The 15,150-nt window shown below is 49.9% G+C and overlaps 6 protein-coding genes across 6 annotated transcripts; 3 read left to right on the top strand and 3 right to left on the bottom strand.

Annotated features, from left to right (window-relative positions):
• The first annotated feature begins 873 nt into the window (after nt 1-873).
• Nucleotides 874-2,982, top strand: BO87DRAFT_141269 (heme-dependent oxidative N-demethylase family protein). Its single transcript, XM_025618119.1, has 3 exons — nt 874-1,662; nt 1,730-2,195; nt 2,254-2,982. The coding sequence occupies exons 1-3, from the start codon at nt 1,146-1,148 to the stop codon at nt 2,732-2,734; spliced, it is 1,464 nt and encodes a 487-aa protein (XP_025476647.1). The 5' UTR covers nt 874-1,145; the 3' UTR covers nt 2,735-2,982.
• BO87DRAFT_379322 (PRP38 family protein) lies at nt 2,788-4,097 on the bottom strand. Its single transcript, XM_025624008.1, has one exon. It carries the CDS (start codon nt 3,986-3,988, stop codon nt 3,230-3,232), a length of 759 nt encoding a protein of 252 aa, XP_025476646.1. The 5' UTR covers nt 3,989-4,097; the 3' UTR covers nt 2,788-3,229.
• A 223-nt stretch (nt 4,098-4,320) lies between these two features.
• Nucleotides 4,321-5,789, bottom strand: BO87DRAFT_399857 (serine protein kinase; the record flags this gene model as incomplete). Its single annotated transcript, XM_025625476.1, has 4 exons — nt 4,321-4,656; nt 4,713-5,052; nt 5,176-5,409; nt 5,491-5,789. The coding sequence occupies 4 exons, from the start codon at nt 5,787-5,789 to the stop codon at nt 4,321-4,323; spliced, it is 1,209 nt and encodes a 402-aa protein (XP_025476645.1).
• Nucleotides 5,790-5,991: 202 nt separating this feature from the next.
• On the top strand, nt 5,992-7,495 carry BO87DRAFT_141227 (uncharacterized protein). The gene has a single exon (XM_025618118.1). The coding sequence runs from the start codon at nt 6,194-6,196 to the stop codon at nt 7,253-7,255; it is 1,062 nt and encodes a 353-aa protein (XP_025476644.1). The 5' UTR covers nt 5,992-6,193; the 3' UTR covers nt 7,256-7,495.
• Nucleotides 7,476-9,921, bottom strand: BO87DRAFT_141220 (WD40 repeat domain-containing protein). Its single transcript, XM_025618117.1, has 4 exons — nt 9,784-9,921; nt 8,047-9,721; nt 7,732-7,979; nt 7,476-7,671 (listed from the first exon to the last, which is right to left on the bottom strand). Exons 1-3 carry the CDS (start codon nt 9,821-9,823, stop codon nt 7,757-7,759), a joined length of 1,938 nt encoding a protein of 645 aa, XP_025476643.1. The 5' UTR covers nt 9,824-9,921; the 3' UTR covers nt 7,476-7,671; nt 7,732-7,756.
• A 1,377-nt stretch (nt 9,922-11,298) lies between these two features.
• On the top strand, nt 11,299-15,017 carry BO87DRAFT_461762 (putative DEAD box helicase involved in nonsense mediated decay; the record flags this gene model as incomplete). The annotated part of the gene is made up of 5 exons (XM_025629115.1): nt 11,299-11,685; nt 11,745-12,103; nt 12,176-14,199; nt 14,272-14,365; nt 14,428-15,017. 5 exons carry the CDS (start codon nt 11,299-11,301, stop codon nt 14,840-14,842), a joined length of 3,279 nt encoding a protein of 1,092 aa, XP_025476642.1. The 3' UTR covers nt 14,843-15,017.
• Between the last annotated feature and the right edge of the window lie 133 nt (nt 15,018-15,150).

Here is a 15,150-nt window from a genome sequence, read left to right as displayed (position 1 = left end):
GTCGAGTCACTTGCCAGGATCCCGGCATGGCTGATCCGTTTCGGATTTGTGCAGAGACAGGTCAAGCCCGGTGCGTTGCCGCGACGAATCCCATGCATTGCACGGTGGTGAAGTGATGCAAGATGCAAGCAGGAAGTATGGGAAACAACCTGGCGGCACATGACTAACCCCGCTGCGGGATAGTTTTGCCATTCCAGGCAATCCAACTCTCGCCTCTCAACGCTGCTTCTTTCCCTCTTCCGTCAGCTGAATCCAACATCCTGCTATTCCTCGGTTTGTTGCGTCTCTTGCCTGCTTAGGCCGATCATCATGATGATGTCGTGGGCCTATGTCTATCCTGTTGCAAGCCACAGACCCCCTCAAACCCCCTAACCCCCTCACCTGGTGCAGGGAACTCGCTTCCGGCGGTTATCTGTATACCTAATGATTACCACAGGGCGGAGAGATATAAGTGGTACATATAATTGAAGCCGACGAACCAAACGTTGTTGGTTACATTGCAGCGGATGTACTCATCCCTTTTAGTGTTCTGGGTCGGTCTCGTTGTGTCCCCAACGTTATCTCGAGTACGCACCAGATGGACGATGGTGGGACATGACATTGCTATAGGCGCGTCTTAAAAACCCTCGGCGCATCGTCCCAATGGAAGAGCAGTGGGAGCTGGCGAATCAGCTGCGTCTCTCAGCTAAAACGGTTGCGCCGATCCGTCATGAGTCTGCGCCTGAGCCTGTTATCGTGTCGTGTTGACCGCTGGCCATGGAGAAGAAGCATGTCGGTTATCAAAGCTTCTGCGTCGTATCTGACTGATACTGTCCTTATCTTTGTTTTATCTGCATTGCCGCACCAAACAGAGTAAATTTTGTCGAGGGATGCCACCTTTATGCAGCAGGATATCCGATTTATCAGCTGGGATTTCCCCAGAATTCTGGGGCAGGCTGAGCTTTCCTAGTATGGCTGCCTGTCAGTGCTATGGGAACCGCATCCGACTTCCATTCACGTAACGCCTCCACTTTTTCAGGTGCGGTATATTTGCTCTTGTTTCCCTCTGGCGTTTCTGTCGGCGTCCCGATCGCTACAACCCTGCGGCTACGGTCTCTTCTCGTCTCATTGTCTTTTTGGGCGTTGTGGGACAGCAGGTATCCAATATGGACGTACTGAACAACCAGGGTAACCTATGGCTGATCGGCCTTGCCATGCTCTCACTCGCTGGGTTCTTCCTAGTTACCGGGAGATTGCAGGGTAGCGGTTTCCTAGGTCGACTTCGCAACAACAGGTTCTCCAAACATGGGTGGCAGCCATGGGCAGCAGCGGCTGAGGAGAAGGAACTCTCTGAACCGTCTTCTGCACCTTATGTGAACATCTTTCCACCACAACGTCGTCATGTTCTCGATTCATCCAAAATTGCAATTTCCAGTGAAAGTGTCGACGAGGAAGAAGTTGCAAAATACCCACTGCCTATGACTACGAACTACCAGACATGCACGGACAAGAGCTATACACCAACAGGATTCTCGGTGGCAGATGTGAAGACTCTGGGTGATTTCCCTGACTATGCTGAACTCAGTGGCGTGCCCTTGCCGGAGCCGTACTATGAGTTCGACATTGACAAGGCGTTGCCACGACCTTATCGCCCGTTCCGGTGGTCCTACCATCAGACAATGTGTACGTTATTCCCGTTTTATACTTGGTTTGCTCAAATAGCACCAGCTAACCACTTGCAACGCGATAGCCCTTACGAAGTTGGAGACCGATTGGTGGATTGAACTCGAGAAAACCTACAAAGAGCGAGTCAAACAGCGCAAGGAGTTGTACGCCAAACATGGTAGCTCCGTGCTTGGTTATCTTCCTGGCTCTGAACTGGCCTGCAAGGAGCTCATGGAAATGGTATTGCAGTTTATCTGTGCCCGCTACCCGCAGTACTTTGCCGTCGAGAACAACCAGATTCTGCACAATCGGATCCTAGAAACGACAGAGGATATCAAGTCCAAGCATCCCCTCGAGATTCTTATTAATAATGTGCCAGAGGATTTTGGGATCATGATGCGCGATGAGAAGACGGGATTCTACTTCCTACGCGCAGGCGTCATCTGTTCGTCTTTGGGATGGAATGTTGGAACCAAAATTGGCCTTCAGCTGCATCAGATCCACGAGGACATTCCGGACTACAAAGAGAAGATGCAATTTTCGATGGATCGGTAAGTTCATTCGGCCATAGATATGGACACGAGGGATGATCTGATAGGAAATACCTAGGTTTTTTACCAAGATGCCTGCCGACAAGCCCATTCAGAGAGGATCTTGGGGACTCGAGGTCGGCCAGCCTTTGTACATGCCTAAAGGGGACCCTCACGAGACACTGCGCCTTTCCCAGGACCCGAACCTCCAGCTGGACAACTGTCACTTGCGTGTCGACTGGCAGACTCTCCGTCGTCTCCCTCTTTCCGCCGCCATTGTTTTCAACTTCAAGGCCCTTTTCACCCCGGTATCAGAATTCCAGGACGAGCCAGGCGTGCCTGCATTGACGGCCAAGATCCTGAAGGAGGGTAAAAAGAACTTGCTGGATTACAAAGGCACCTGGCACGTGGAGCACGTTGTAATGCCGAAGCTCGAAGAGTGGGCCAAGGAGCAGGAAGAGAAGGGAATGGTCCCCAAGAATTGGCAGGTGTCAACCTTGGATGACAGTCCTTGGTACCAGGGTTGGCAGGAGAAATGGCATCGCCAGCAGGGATTCTGATCCTTACGTATGTAAACCAGATGGGTGGATGGGATTTGCATATATGGGAGGCTGTTTCATTCCTTCTATTGCCGACTATGCCATGCTTTGTGTTTTAATGGAGGCTATCTCAGCGCATTCCAAAATTGAGCAATCTACTCAATAGTATCCCACGAGGACCGAGTTTGACCAGGTGCGTACATCCGTAGCCGCAGCAGTAGCCTGTCGCTTCACGTATCGTTTCACCGAACGTAGATGGCGCCGGAGCGGGTTTCCGAACGGCCACACAGCAGCAGCTAGAGTAGGCGCTGAACGGCGCAACCGGTGGGCTACCACACGGATCTGATAGCCATCAGCCGAACACCATCTAGCCGACAGCCCCAGGGATCCAGGCTTATACACAGCAACCTGCGTGCACACACAGGCAGCCGATAACCCAGCCCAGCCCAGCCGCACCGCAAGGCCGAGGCCCAGAAAAGAGGTCAAAAAAAATCAACAGACACCAAGCCGGACACCTCAATCATCACCCTGCCTCTCTCCCTCCTCACTCCCCTCATCATCACGACCACCATCCTCATCCTCATCCTCCTCCCGATCACTCCTCTCCATCTCCTCCAACTCATCCTGCAACGGACTAACCCTAACCTCCAACAAATCCAAATCCTCCAAAACCTGCCTAGCAGGCAACTTCCACAAACTCGTACCACAAACTCTCTCCTTGGTCAACAACTCATCCACAAACTGATCCATATACGTCAACGTAAACGAATCGCGCACCCGTCTCTTCAACTTCCGATAATCCAACAGCAACGGTTCCAACGTCTTATACACCTCCACCGGCTCGAACGTCAATCGCACGTAGAACGCCGCTAGCGCGCGCAGGTATTTGAAGTCGCCGCGCGCTTTGACTACCCCGTCGCCCTCCTCGTAGGATTCATCATTCGTGGGTTCGTTGTCGGGATCGCTGAAATTCAAATACTCGAGGATAATGTCCCGTTCTGGGTTGAGTTGGAGGAGCTTGAATGCGAGACAGAGGAATGGGGAGGGCTTTTCGGATACGCCGTATACGCCCCCGATGCAGGTCAGTTCCAAGGCTCGGTCGCAGAGTGTGGCGGCGTTGAGCCCGAAACATTGCTCTTTCCAGTAGTAGGAGTCGGTGATCCGGTCCCGAACGGCTTTTTCGAAGAGCGTGGCTGGGTTCACGCCGCGTACTAGGGGGCCGCTGTAGCCCCGGTTGTCGAGGAAGGTGCTGGCGTCGGCGCGGTGGGAGGTCATTGTTCTTTTCTTTTCTGTTTTTTGTTTGTTTGAGGTTCTTGGGAGGGGTGAGAGGGGTGGGAGAGGGTAGGGAGGATATTGAAGGTAATTGAATGAATGATTGGATAGGTATGTAGGTAGACTTGGGGAAGCTAGCTATCTCTATCTGTGGTGGAGATGGTGGATGGGATTGTTTTTCTGCCGGTTGGTTTGGTGGTACCGCTTTGAGGTGGTGGGCGGTGTGGGTTGTATACTTATTCACTATGTTAACATCACAGTGAAGATGCAGTTGACAGAGAAGATTCACCTTAATTTATTGCATATCCATGTCAGAAGCATACTATACAACTATGTCAATTTCTAAAGCAAGGCTCATCCAAATCCTCCTCCACCGAAGCACGAGCACCTGGCTCAAAGCGTAGTAATTTCCGAATGATCCTCCCCAGTTCCACGATATCATCTCTCGTCAAGTCTTCTTTGCGCTCACTATCAAAGTACATCTCCTCCAACCACTCTTGCAATCCAGGGCCCCCGGCTTCAGTGACATTCTCACCACGTATTGACTCCCATAAAGGTACCCATCTGTCAGGCAATGCTTCGCCTGCCATTTCTTGCATTTGCTCGACGAGAATCTTGGGAGTGATCAAGAAGTTGTCAAATGGAGGTTGACCGACAAATAACTCGAATAACTATCACACCAGTCAGCCACAACATAATCAGAGTGGTGGGTAGGACCGTGATATACCATACAGCCTAGACTCCATAGATCCACACGATAATCCAGATGGTCTTTGAATATCACTTCCGGTGCCCGAACTACTAATGGAGTGTGGAGTGTCTTGGGCGCACCATCCCCTTGAAATGATTCACCAAAGTCAACAATCTTAATGGTCTCTGATAAAGGCCGTGATTGTGAATGTATATTCGCAGGTCTAACAATATACTCGGGAATCCCAGTCCCCAGTCTCCCACCATCATTGCAGCGGACGTACCCGATGTCTGGTTTTCCTAGTAGATTGATGAATTCGTCTTCGGGAACATTGTCGTAGGAGGTATAGTGAAGGCCAGATTGCGAATATGGAAATCTATACAATGTAAGCAAGAGACGTCAACCATGAAGAGAAAGATTGACCTCCATGTGCAATCTCCCTCGATGCAATGCATCAAGTCCCATCATAGCCTGCCTCGCAACATCCTTAGCTAAACACCCAGGGAGTCTCCCATCTGCAAACCGCCCCTCCACCAAATCAGACACACTTGGACCCAACATCTCGAGAACCAAACAGGGGTGTATCCCATTAGGTCCCTCTACATCGAAGTGATCGAGCATGCGCACGATGTGTTGAGCGTCATCTAGACTCTTCAATATATTCATTTCTCGATGCCCTCTATTGCTATAGTTCTCCGATACGCAGATCTTAATAGCGACATACTTCCCTTCTCTGAAACAATTCTCTATTAGCGGTTGTTCGATACTAGGTAACTTTCAATGTCAGGATAATGAAACTGAGATATGTATGTACTGTTCATCTCTAGCAGCCCAGACGGTGGAGTATCCGCCCCATCCTAGCTTATGCAGGATTTTGTATCTTCCTTGATGGAGGTGGCTTCCTAGTGTTATTGGGTGGTAGCCGCTGGTTGTATAGCGGTGGAGGGGCTCCGCGTTAATGGTGGAGGAGTATTGGGGTTCATGGGGTGGTTTGGGTGTTTGGGGGAGGGTTGAGTTAGGGATGGAGGTGTGTTTTGATGGTCGGGAGGGTGTTGATGATAACGAAGAAATTGTATGTATCCTTGTGAGTGATGAGGATATTCTCACGCGCATATTAAGTTATTGTTCCTGCATGTTATCATCTAGAGGGTCATGATGGTATGCATAGTAAAGTGCCAAGAAGCAGCTTATCGATAGTCGCACGGCCAACGGGCCACAATCAACAGGCTGAGACATGGTGTGGCCTTGGCACCGCCAGGGTGAATGTTTGTGATGATCATCTGCCTGTGTCAGACTAGAAACTCATGCTTCTATCAAATATCATGATCGCTGGAATTCTCATCCGGTTCGAATTGAAAATTACTCCTCGTATACTTGCTGTGTAAGCCGGGCTCTCTAAAGCAGTTACTAGTGCATATCAAAACAGTGCTGCCTACAATTCAGTCTCCACAGGCTACGTACGACGGGTATACACAGACACGTACTAAGCGATTAATCTGGGGGGCGCGCAGACAGTCATGGTGCTTCTTACTTCGTCGACGGTCTCGGTCATTATATCCACAGCTGTCATTTGTACCTTTACTTTTCTGCTCTTCCTTTCGGGGTATGTCCTGCAACAGCAGTCTGTCCGAAGCATTCAGCATGCCATCCGACCGCCTCCTCCGCCACCATTCCCGGCGGCGGTCCCGGTGGGAGCATACCAAGGGGCCGGGCAAGAGGTTTTCTCCGGTAGTGTCGCCGATAAACAGCACAAGAGGGATGATGCTGGTTCCACACAAGCAACAACGGGCAACTTTGCATACCTCCAGCTTCTCTCCACCCCCGATCCGTCGGACATCTGCTCCGCCATTCTATTCTTTAAGCACTTAGCAACCAATGGTACTGCAGTTCAGGATAGGCTGTTCATGTATCCGCGTGAGTGGGACCTGATGCCCACTAATAAGCTCACCGAACCAGTCGCCACGGCCCTTTCTTTGCTGAGAACGGCAAGTCTGGAGTACGGTATCTGGCTTCTGCCCATTGATATGACGCTAGCCACTTCTGAAGGCTATAAGCCTACCGATACAAAGCTGCTGCGGCTGGGACAGATCCAGTTTATGCAATATGACAGTGTCCTCTATGTGCAAACGCCGGGTTTGTTGCTCGACACCGCCAAGTTGGATGCTATGCTTCTCTCCCGACCGCTGCCATTGCGACATGACAAGAACAGAATCGAGTCGTTCAACAATGAAGCCTGGCTGCCTATGCCCTTGAGAGCAGAGAGAGACTCGGCTCTGCCTCCCGTATACCTGATTACGGTGAACAGCGTGGAAAACGGCCACATTGAAGCTCGTGGCCATGTTCCAAACACAGATATTCCCGGATTTAGTGATCTGGTTACGGGGCCTGATGGCGTGTCGCCCAATGAAGATGAGTTCAATCCTGATGAGCAACCAGGCTATGTGTATTTTGAGCAGGACGACGATGGTCATGTTAAATGGGCCCATAATCCACTATTCGGATCTTGGCGGGTTGGGCAACATGAGGTCTGCGAAGGCCTCGACCTTGATGATGCAGTCCACGATGGATATGATTTGTGAATTTTCTTTCTTTGTTTTTGCATATTGGCTGGTACTTATGGCGTTTGTTGGCTTCTTTTCAAGCGAATGTATTGATGGCTCAAAAGAAAGCGAGTCACTGGCATTCCAGGTTCCCATGGGAGTTGAGGTATATATATCGGTAACATTGATGGTTTTCGTGTCCATATTTATGTGTGCCCTCCGAGGCACGCGGCGATACTTTATGCAGTCATGTGTATATGAATCATGTATTATGTCAAAATACTATCGTATATCGAAGTCAGGTTGTCTAGTATCAGCGACTGCATTCACGTCATTCACATTAGTCATTCATGCATTTTCCGTGGCAGAGGCGATGTCTGAGTCATCGCTTTCACCTCATGTTTGGGTCCAAGAAGAACACCGATTCTACTGCATACCCAAAGGGCAACTGACGCCTAAACACAACCATTAGTGCCCACATACTTTCAAGGTTACAGATGATATGGTAAACTTACTCTTCCGCAAGGAGCTGGCAGGCGTTTAACCAGGCACCCCAATCTCATAGCCTAGCAAGACCTCCGTCGTATTACCTTCCCAGCCTCTGTTACCACTTGTTGAGACCATGAAGCGACACGCCTGGTCAATGTATAGCTGGGATACAGTTCCGGTACGATGTCCTGGAATAATCAAGAAGGGCACTGTGGAGTGGCGAGTCACTTGTTCATGTTTGAGGTCGTACAATCGAAGAATGTCATGCGATGCGCTATGAAGTGACGGTCAGCCAGTCATGTCAATGAAAGTAGAGCCTGAGTGACGACGAAAATACGTACCAAACGATATGTCTGCCGTTAGGCATGGCCTTGAGTGCTGTGACCGGTCCACTACCCTGAGGGAATTTGAAGATCCGTTCAGCATTCCGAAGGCCCTTATGAAGGCTGTACTCCTCAACAGTTCCATTACGACGGCCTGCATAAATATAGTTGCCGTCTGGGGACCAGCATGCATTCATGCACCAAGGAGGGCAGTTTTGAGAAGTGATGCGAGCAACGGCATCCGGTTCTCTTCTATCCCACACTCGGATAGTGCCATCAATGGACGCAGCCAGGAAAAGATTATCCGTATTAGCACCTGTTTCTGCTGGCGCAGGAAGAGCACTCTCTTGAGTATAGCTTGGTGGTTCCAGCTCTTCGGCATGCGGTAGTCCATTGACTATCGGCTGAGAGGAGCCATTAGGCATCTCCGCCTGGCCAGAACTAGGGGGTTGAGTGACGGCATTGTTATTGGCAGTTGCAGCTTCAGCACCTGCCGGGGCCGGGGCCGAATCCGGAGCCGGAGCAGCAGAAGCATCCGCAACGCCGTTCTGACTCGGTTCCGGTTCTCCAGGGGCGTCGGCATCTGGCAGCACTCCATTAGTAAGGGCTTTACCAAACTCATCATCCTCGTCAATGCCGAATGCATTTCCAGATGCGCCGGCCTCGTCTCCTCCATTCCCGTTCTCGTCGCCGAATAGCGAGTCGGCACCGCCGAAGAGTGAATCAGCCGGAGAGCCCGCCTGCGGGTTTGAGCCAGTGCCGTTTTCACCGTCGTTCGACGAATCCATGAAGTTGAAGCTACCATTCTCAGGAGCCTGATAATTGGACGAGTATGTGCCATTTGTTTGTTGAATCTCGGTTGTGTCTCTGGGAACCGGCAGACTGGATTCTGGCCGTATCTCGACAGCGGAAATCTGCCCGGCGCTAGACCCGAATGCGCGTCGGGTCTGCCCTGTGTTAAGGTCCCAATCAAATACTCGCTTGTCCCAGCTGCCAGATAGTAGAGACTTTTCATCTGAAGTCAAGCTCAGTACAGAGACTGCGGAAGTATGCTGTTGCAGAAGAGCGATCTCTTTTCCTTCATCATGACGGACTGATTGCAGTCGGATGCTACCGGACTCCAAGCCAGACAATAACCATAGACCTTCACTATGGCTGGCCAGCGAGTATACTGGCGATATTGTGTTCCCGTCCATGTTTTCCCAGTACGTCATCAGTACACCCGCCTTGATGACACTGTCGACGAAAGGATGCCTTTGCGCCACAGTGAGCATCAGCTTGCTGTTGACAGAATCCACCCAATTGAACTTCCGAACGTATCCATCTGAGCCGCCGCTGAATACCCATCTCATATCAGCGGTCGCAGTCACCGCATTGATCGATGTACTGTGAGGGGCGGCCGTAGTTGGGACTATGTCGAACGTAGGCGCTGTCAGGCACTTTTCCCGCACGCTCGGATGGAAAACAGATCGTGGATCAGAAACCGAATTCGTAGCCGTTGTATTGGACATTTCGACATCCGCGTTTGGTTGCGTCGCTACCCCAGCGCTTTCGGATGCATGACTAGCATTGGACTGACTTTCCGCATCTTGGTCGGCGTCCACGTCGGGATCAGGTTCGTTGTCATTGCCTCCATCATCTGCATCCCGAAGTGTATCCTCCATTTCATTGTCCGAACTTCCGTCTTGAGAGCCTGGGTTTGCGGAGAACTTATCAGTGTTGCCCAGATGAACCGGAGGAAGTCACAAAGCTTACCTGCAAGGTCGCGATCGTCGTCATCTTCGATCGAAGCCATTGTTCGGTAAGACGAATTGGCGAAAAGCCAATTTGGATAAGTGAGTGGATATTGCAGGGAATAGAGAGGCGTGTGTACCGACTCCCCTGTGACCGCGTGGTGGAGATCGGGGTCCTTTCACAGGCAAGGCGCAACAATTTCAATGAATGCAAAGCAACCCCGCAGACTAAGGGTGCATAGCTTGGCTTCGCACACTTTATCGTGCTGAATGTAATCGCGCACACGTGAGGATGCCTTCAGCGAACAAGAGGCTCACAGAACAATGCAGAGCACGACATGTAGCTATCACTGGATTCTGGGGTAAGTTGATCCTTTGCTGCCCGCTTATGGCCTTCCCCGATTCGGTCACGTTTTGCGGTGTTGTTTATGCCTCAGGCATTAACACTCTCTATCTGGTTAGCGCAGATTGGTGCATCTATTAAGGCTCCAGCTTCACTGGTGATCTTGGGAATAATTTTCCAGACACAAAGTGATGCATTTGCTGGAATCCTGTCTCTCTTGCTTTGCTTCACACAAGCGCTATGTGAGCACATATCACAACTATCTTGAAAATTAGTGTGTTGGAAAGCGGTATCATCCTACTACAGCTTCCAGTTGGGCATCGTCATGAAAGGTAGTATCAATCAGAGTCCAGATGCCCATAGAAATCAGCTCTAATCCGGCTTGTGCGTAACTTACTCATAGTGACAGTAATAGCGGATTTTCAGAGCTTCCAAAATTTGCCTTATAACCGTATGCCCGAGATGACAGTTCACATACCATACTTCTCCTTTCGTGCGCAGTAGAAGCCGAATGAATGAGCTGATGAAAGTAGAAAGGAGATAAAGTCTTTCCTACGAAGTTCTGCTTGCTGGAGTTACTGTGGCCGGATTAACAACATAGTCCGGCCTGCAAACAGAGAAGTACCTATACTTCCTCAACCTATAGCTAGATGGCTAATGTTACACCACGGCCACACGTAAACTTCACAATTACTAGACACACCTGATAATCTAACTCCACTCCCATCTTATGTTTAGACATAGCTAAATTGAAAAATTGAAGAAAGTGGCAGCCGGGCACAAGCAAACGGCGATCGAAGAAGCGAGTGAAGTGCAGCCGAAAGATGGTATCAGGCTATCGGCCAAGTGTTATTGAAGTGAATACTAGGTAAAGAGCAGATAAGTACATTACCTAACTCATAGGCAAGATACGTACTGTATACACTGTGAAAACTATAGGTACTGTAGGAATTGTAGTATAAATTACACGGTATGTTCCTTCCTACTTCTCACTTTCCCCCTCCAGTTCCTCATCGCCTCGAGATCTCTCCACAAGTCCTTCTTCCCATACAAAGCACCTCTCTGACACTTTACTACTCTGCTGTTTACAAACCCTCTACCTTTTATATTAAACCTCCAATATAGCCATTTGCACAACCAAGACTTTGATATTTACTCGTTGAATCATTTCTGAACCCTTCAAGCCCCATCAATATGGACTCAGGGGATTACCATCGGCCCGGGACTCCTCGCTCAGATCCCCGGCTGTCAGAGCGAGATATGGACACCCATCTGCTGGTCAATAAAGACATCAGAGAGTACCTTGCCCAACCATCTATTGACTTTGCTGAGGAGTGGCTAAAGAAGCCGGACGTTCCATCGTCAGATGACATATTGGGCAACTTTGGTTCTGCAGAGAATGAGTATGTGGAATTGACTCCAAATAAAATTACGGGTCCTTGGAACTCGACCGATGAGTATCTCAAAGCACACTATGAGCTCCTTAGAGAAGATGCAATTTCTCCTCTCAGAGACGCCGTTGCATACGTCAGAGATGACCCCAAGATGACTGACACCAAGCTTGTATCCATCTATGATAAGGTAAATGATATAACACGCGAATCTTCTTCGATTTACTGACAGTATGGAAATTGCTCCAGGTTTACTTCACCGGTATCACATTCGCGCAAAGAGGTCTAGGAATCAGGATCCGCTTCTCCACTCGCCGAGCGGAGAAAAATATCGCGTGGGAATATTCTAAGCGTCTTGTCAGCGGCTCTATGGTTGCGCTTAGTCCAGCAGATGACGCATTTCAGCAGAAGTGCATCGTTGCCATTGTTGCTGCCAGGCCGCTTGAAGGCGTTCAAAAGCATCCTCCGGAGATTGATATCTTCCTTGCTAGGCCTGAAGACTTTGAATTCGACCCTCAGAAGGAATGGATCATGGTAGAAGCCAAGGATGGCTACTTTGAATCTGTGAGGCACACGATGGCAGCACTCCAGAAGTTGAAACAAGAAAAGTGAGTAGAGCTTTATTGCAACGTTGCACAAAGTTCTTCGTTTCAATGAATAGATTCTGATCTATAACATAGATTTCCTCTTTCTGAGCACATTTGCCTGCTTGATCCTAATGTCAGAGCCCCGGACTATGTGGAACAGGATCCTGTCCTTGACATACAGTCCGTAGCCAGCGAGTCTGCCGAGGCTGCCGAGGGACACAGAGTTGACATCCTAAAAAATTGGCCTCGAGAACCAAACCAGGCCATGGATAGTACACAATGGCAAGCATTACACGAAATGCTTACAAAGAGGCTCTCGCTCATACAAGGCCCTCCTGGCACAGGCAAGACTTATGTGTCTGTTATTGCGCTGAGGATCCTCCTTTCAAACGTGAAGCAAGGGGATTCTCCTATGATCCTGGCCTCCCAGACGAACCATGCATTGGACCAACTTCTGAGGCTTGTCGCTTCCTTTGAAACGAGCTATATCAGGGTCGGTTCACGGAGCAATGACCCCGAGATAAAACGAAGGACTCTCTACTGTGTCAGACAAAATGAACCAGCGGTCACGGTACATGGAAGCGTGCTGGGAGCGGCCAGAAAGGAGCAGAAAGCCTTGACCCAAGCCATTTCCAGAATTCTGCAGCCTTTTAACGCCGAAAACACCAACGTGCCCCTTCCTGCTTCTCTGTTTGTTGAGTATGGCCTCTTGACGGAGACGCAGCTCGACAATTTAAAGAAAGGTGCTGAAGGCTGGACTCGTCCCACTGATAGTGAAGATACCGACCCGCTGGTAGTCTGGCTAGGTGACAAGTTGGTACCATTCGAAGTGGGGTATGAAAGAGAGAGTTTCGGATTCGAGGAGGATGAGGTAGACCTCGAGTACGAACAACTGAAGGAATTGGAGGCCGAGCAGGGCATTGAAGAGGATGATTACGAGATCCTCAAAGGACAATTTATCAATCTTCAGGATGGCGTTTGCGGCTGCAAAATCTCGTGCTCCGAGACTTCTGCTATCGAAAACCTGAAGCAGAAGGATCTGTGGAAGGTGAGAGAAGAGGCTCGGGGGGCAATCTATGATGTCCTCCGGAAACAATTGAAGACCAAGATGACAGAGAGTCTTCGGCAACAGGTTTTACTCTATTCGAAGAACTGTGAGAATATCCTCATTGGAAAATGGGAACGGGATTACCACGTTCTTCGGACGGCGAAAGTGATCGGGATGACAGCCACAGGTCTGAGTAAATACCGGGGGCTGATCTCCAGCCTCAGACCGAAGATCGTCTTGATCGAAGAAGCCGCCGAGGCTATTGAGGCGCCAATTGTTGCTGCGTGCTTTGACTCACTCCAGCACATGATACTCGTGGGTGACCACCAGCAGCTCCGAGGGCACTGCACTGTTCAGGAGCTCGGGGGCGAGCCCTACAATCTGGGAGTCTCCATGTTTGAGCGACTGGTCAAGAACGGAATGAAGTACGTCATGCTGAACAGGCAAAGAAGAATGGCACCGGAGATCCGTCAACTCTTGGAGCCTATATACGGCAAACTGAATGATCATGAGTCAGTACGCAAACGACCTGGAGTGAGAGGAATGGGGATCATTCGCTCCTACTTTTTCACTCATATTTGGCCAGAGAGCAGAGATAGCCTTGCGTCCAAATACAACGACATGGAGGCCCAGATGATCGCAGAATTTGTTGTCTACCTGGTACAGAATGGCAACACTGTGAAAGATATAACCATTCTGACCTTCTACAATGGCCAGAGGAAAAAGCTCTTGACCGTTCTGAGACACCATCCGTACCTTCAAGGCCAGTACATGAAGGTGGTAACTGTTGACTCATACCAGGGAGAAGAAAACGAGATCGTAATCCTTTCACTTGTTCGGAGCGGGGAGAATGAAATTGGATTCCTGTCGATTGCAAACAGGGTCTGTGTTGCACTGTCGCGTGCAAGACGCGGGTTTTATATGTTCGGCAACGCAATATCGTTGGCACAACAGAATCAACTCTGGCGGGATGTACTGACATTGATGGCCAACAACAAATCACCACGGCGTCTGGGAACACAGCTGCCCGTCACATGTGTAAAACACAAGCGGACAACTTTTATACAAGGTTTGAAAAATCCTTCGTTGAGATCAAGGTGCATTGTGAATGTTTAGCTGACACCTGACACCTGACACCCAGGTCTTTCCGACTGGAACAAGATAAACGGCGGATGTGATTGCCATTGTGATGGAACGTTGGATTGCGGCCATCCCTGTCCCATCAAATGCCACAGGTAGGCGCAATAACTCTAGTCTAAAGGAGCGGGATGAAGCTAACATAGTCGCAACAACACAGCTTTTCTCATGAACAGGTAGAGTGCAATGACATCTGCAACAAGCGGATGGCTTGCAAGCACGTCTGCAATAAACCCTGTGTAATAAGCCATATCTGCAGGTGCACATGCGAGGTGGCTTCACAACTCGATAATTTACGTCTCCATCATGAGTCCCAGTGCTCCACCGCCCCGTTGGAGGGACCGAGTTCCTATCCCGAAGCGGTCAGACATTACCAGGCGTTTGCAAGTGGAGGTGCGAAGGAGCACGACGCGCTTTTGCTGAAGAAGGCTACCGAGACCGCCGCGGCAGCGCGGCCCACACCAGGAACAGAGGAGGATGAAGATCTTCTTCTCTCCGAGACGGAAGTGGCAAGCAGCCCTCAGGAACGCGACACCACGGTTCCCTTGTCGGAAGAAAATCTCATGGAGATCTGACGGCCTACTGGAAGGAAATCCGAGGGCATGGGCTGGAAAAACTTAGAGTTTCATGAGCCCCAGCACCAAAAATAAGTAGATAGGGCTGCTACGTGGTGTGTGATATTTTAGTTTTCTTAGTCAATCAAGGAAGTCGGCGATGATGTCAAGGCTTGCTCCCGTATTCTGATTGGCCCGGAGGCTCTGGCGATAGTTCCTTCTAGTAAAGACGATGGAGGTCGGAGTTTAGTACCAAGTAGAATATGGAGCTGCTGCTGTTTAGTCCCCAAGTAGTACTTTCCTACCACGTCCGTTTCCCACAAACCCCC

The sequence above is a fragment of the Aspergillus neoniger genome (assembly GCF_003184625.1).
Source record: "Aspergillus neoniger CBS 115656 unplaced genomic scaffold BO87scaffold_31, whole genome shotgun sequence".
Taxonomy (NCBI): domain Eukaryota; kingdom Fungi; phylum Ascomycota; class Eurotiomycetes; order Eurotiales; family Aspergillaceae; genus Aspergillus; species Aspergillus neoniger.
This window is presented reverse-complemented; position numbering and strand designations above follow the sequence as displayed.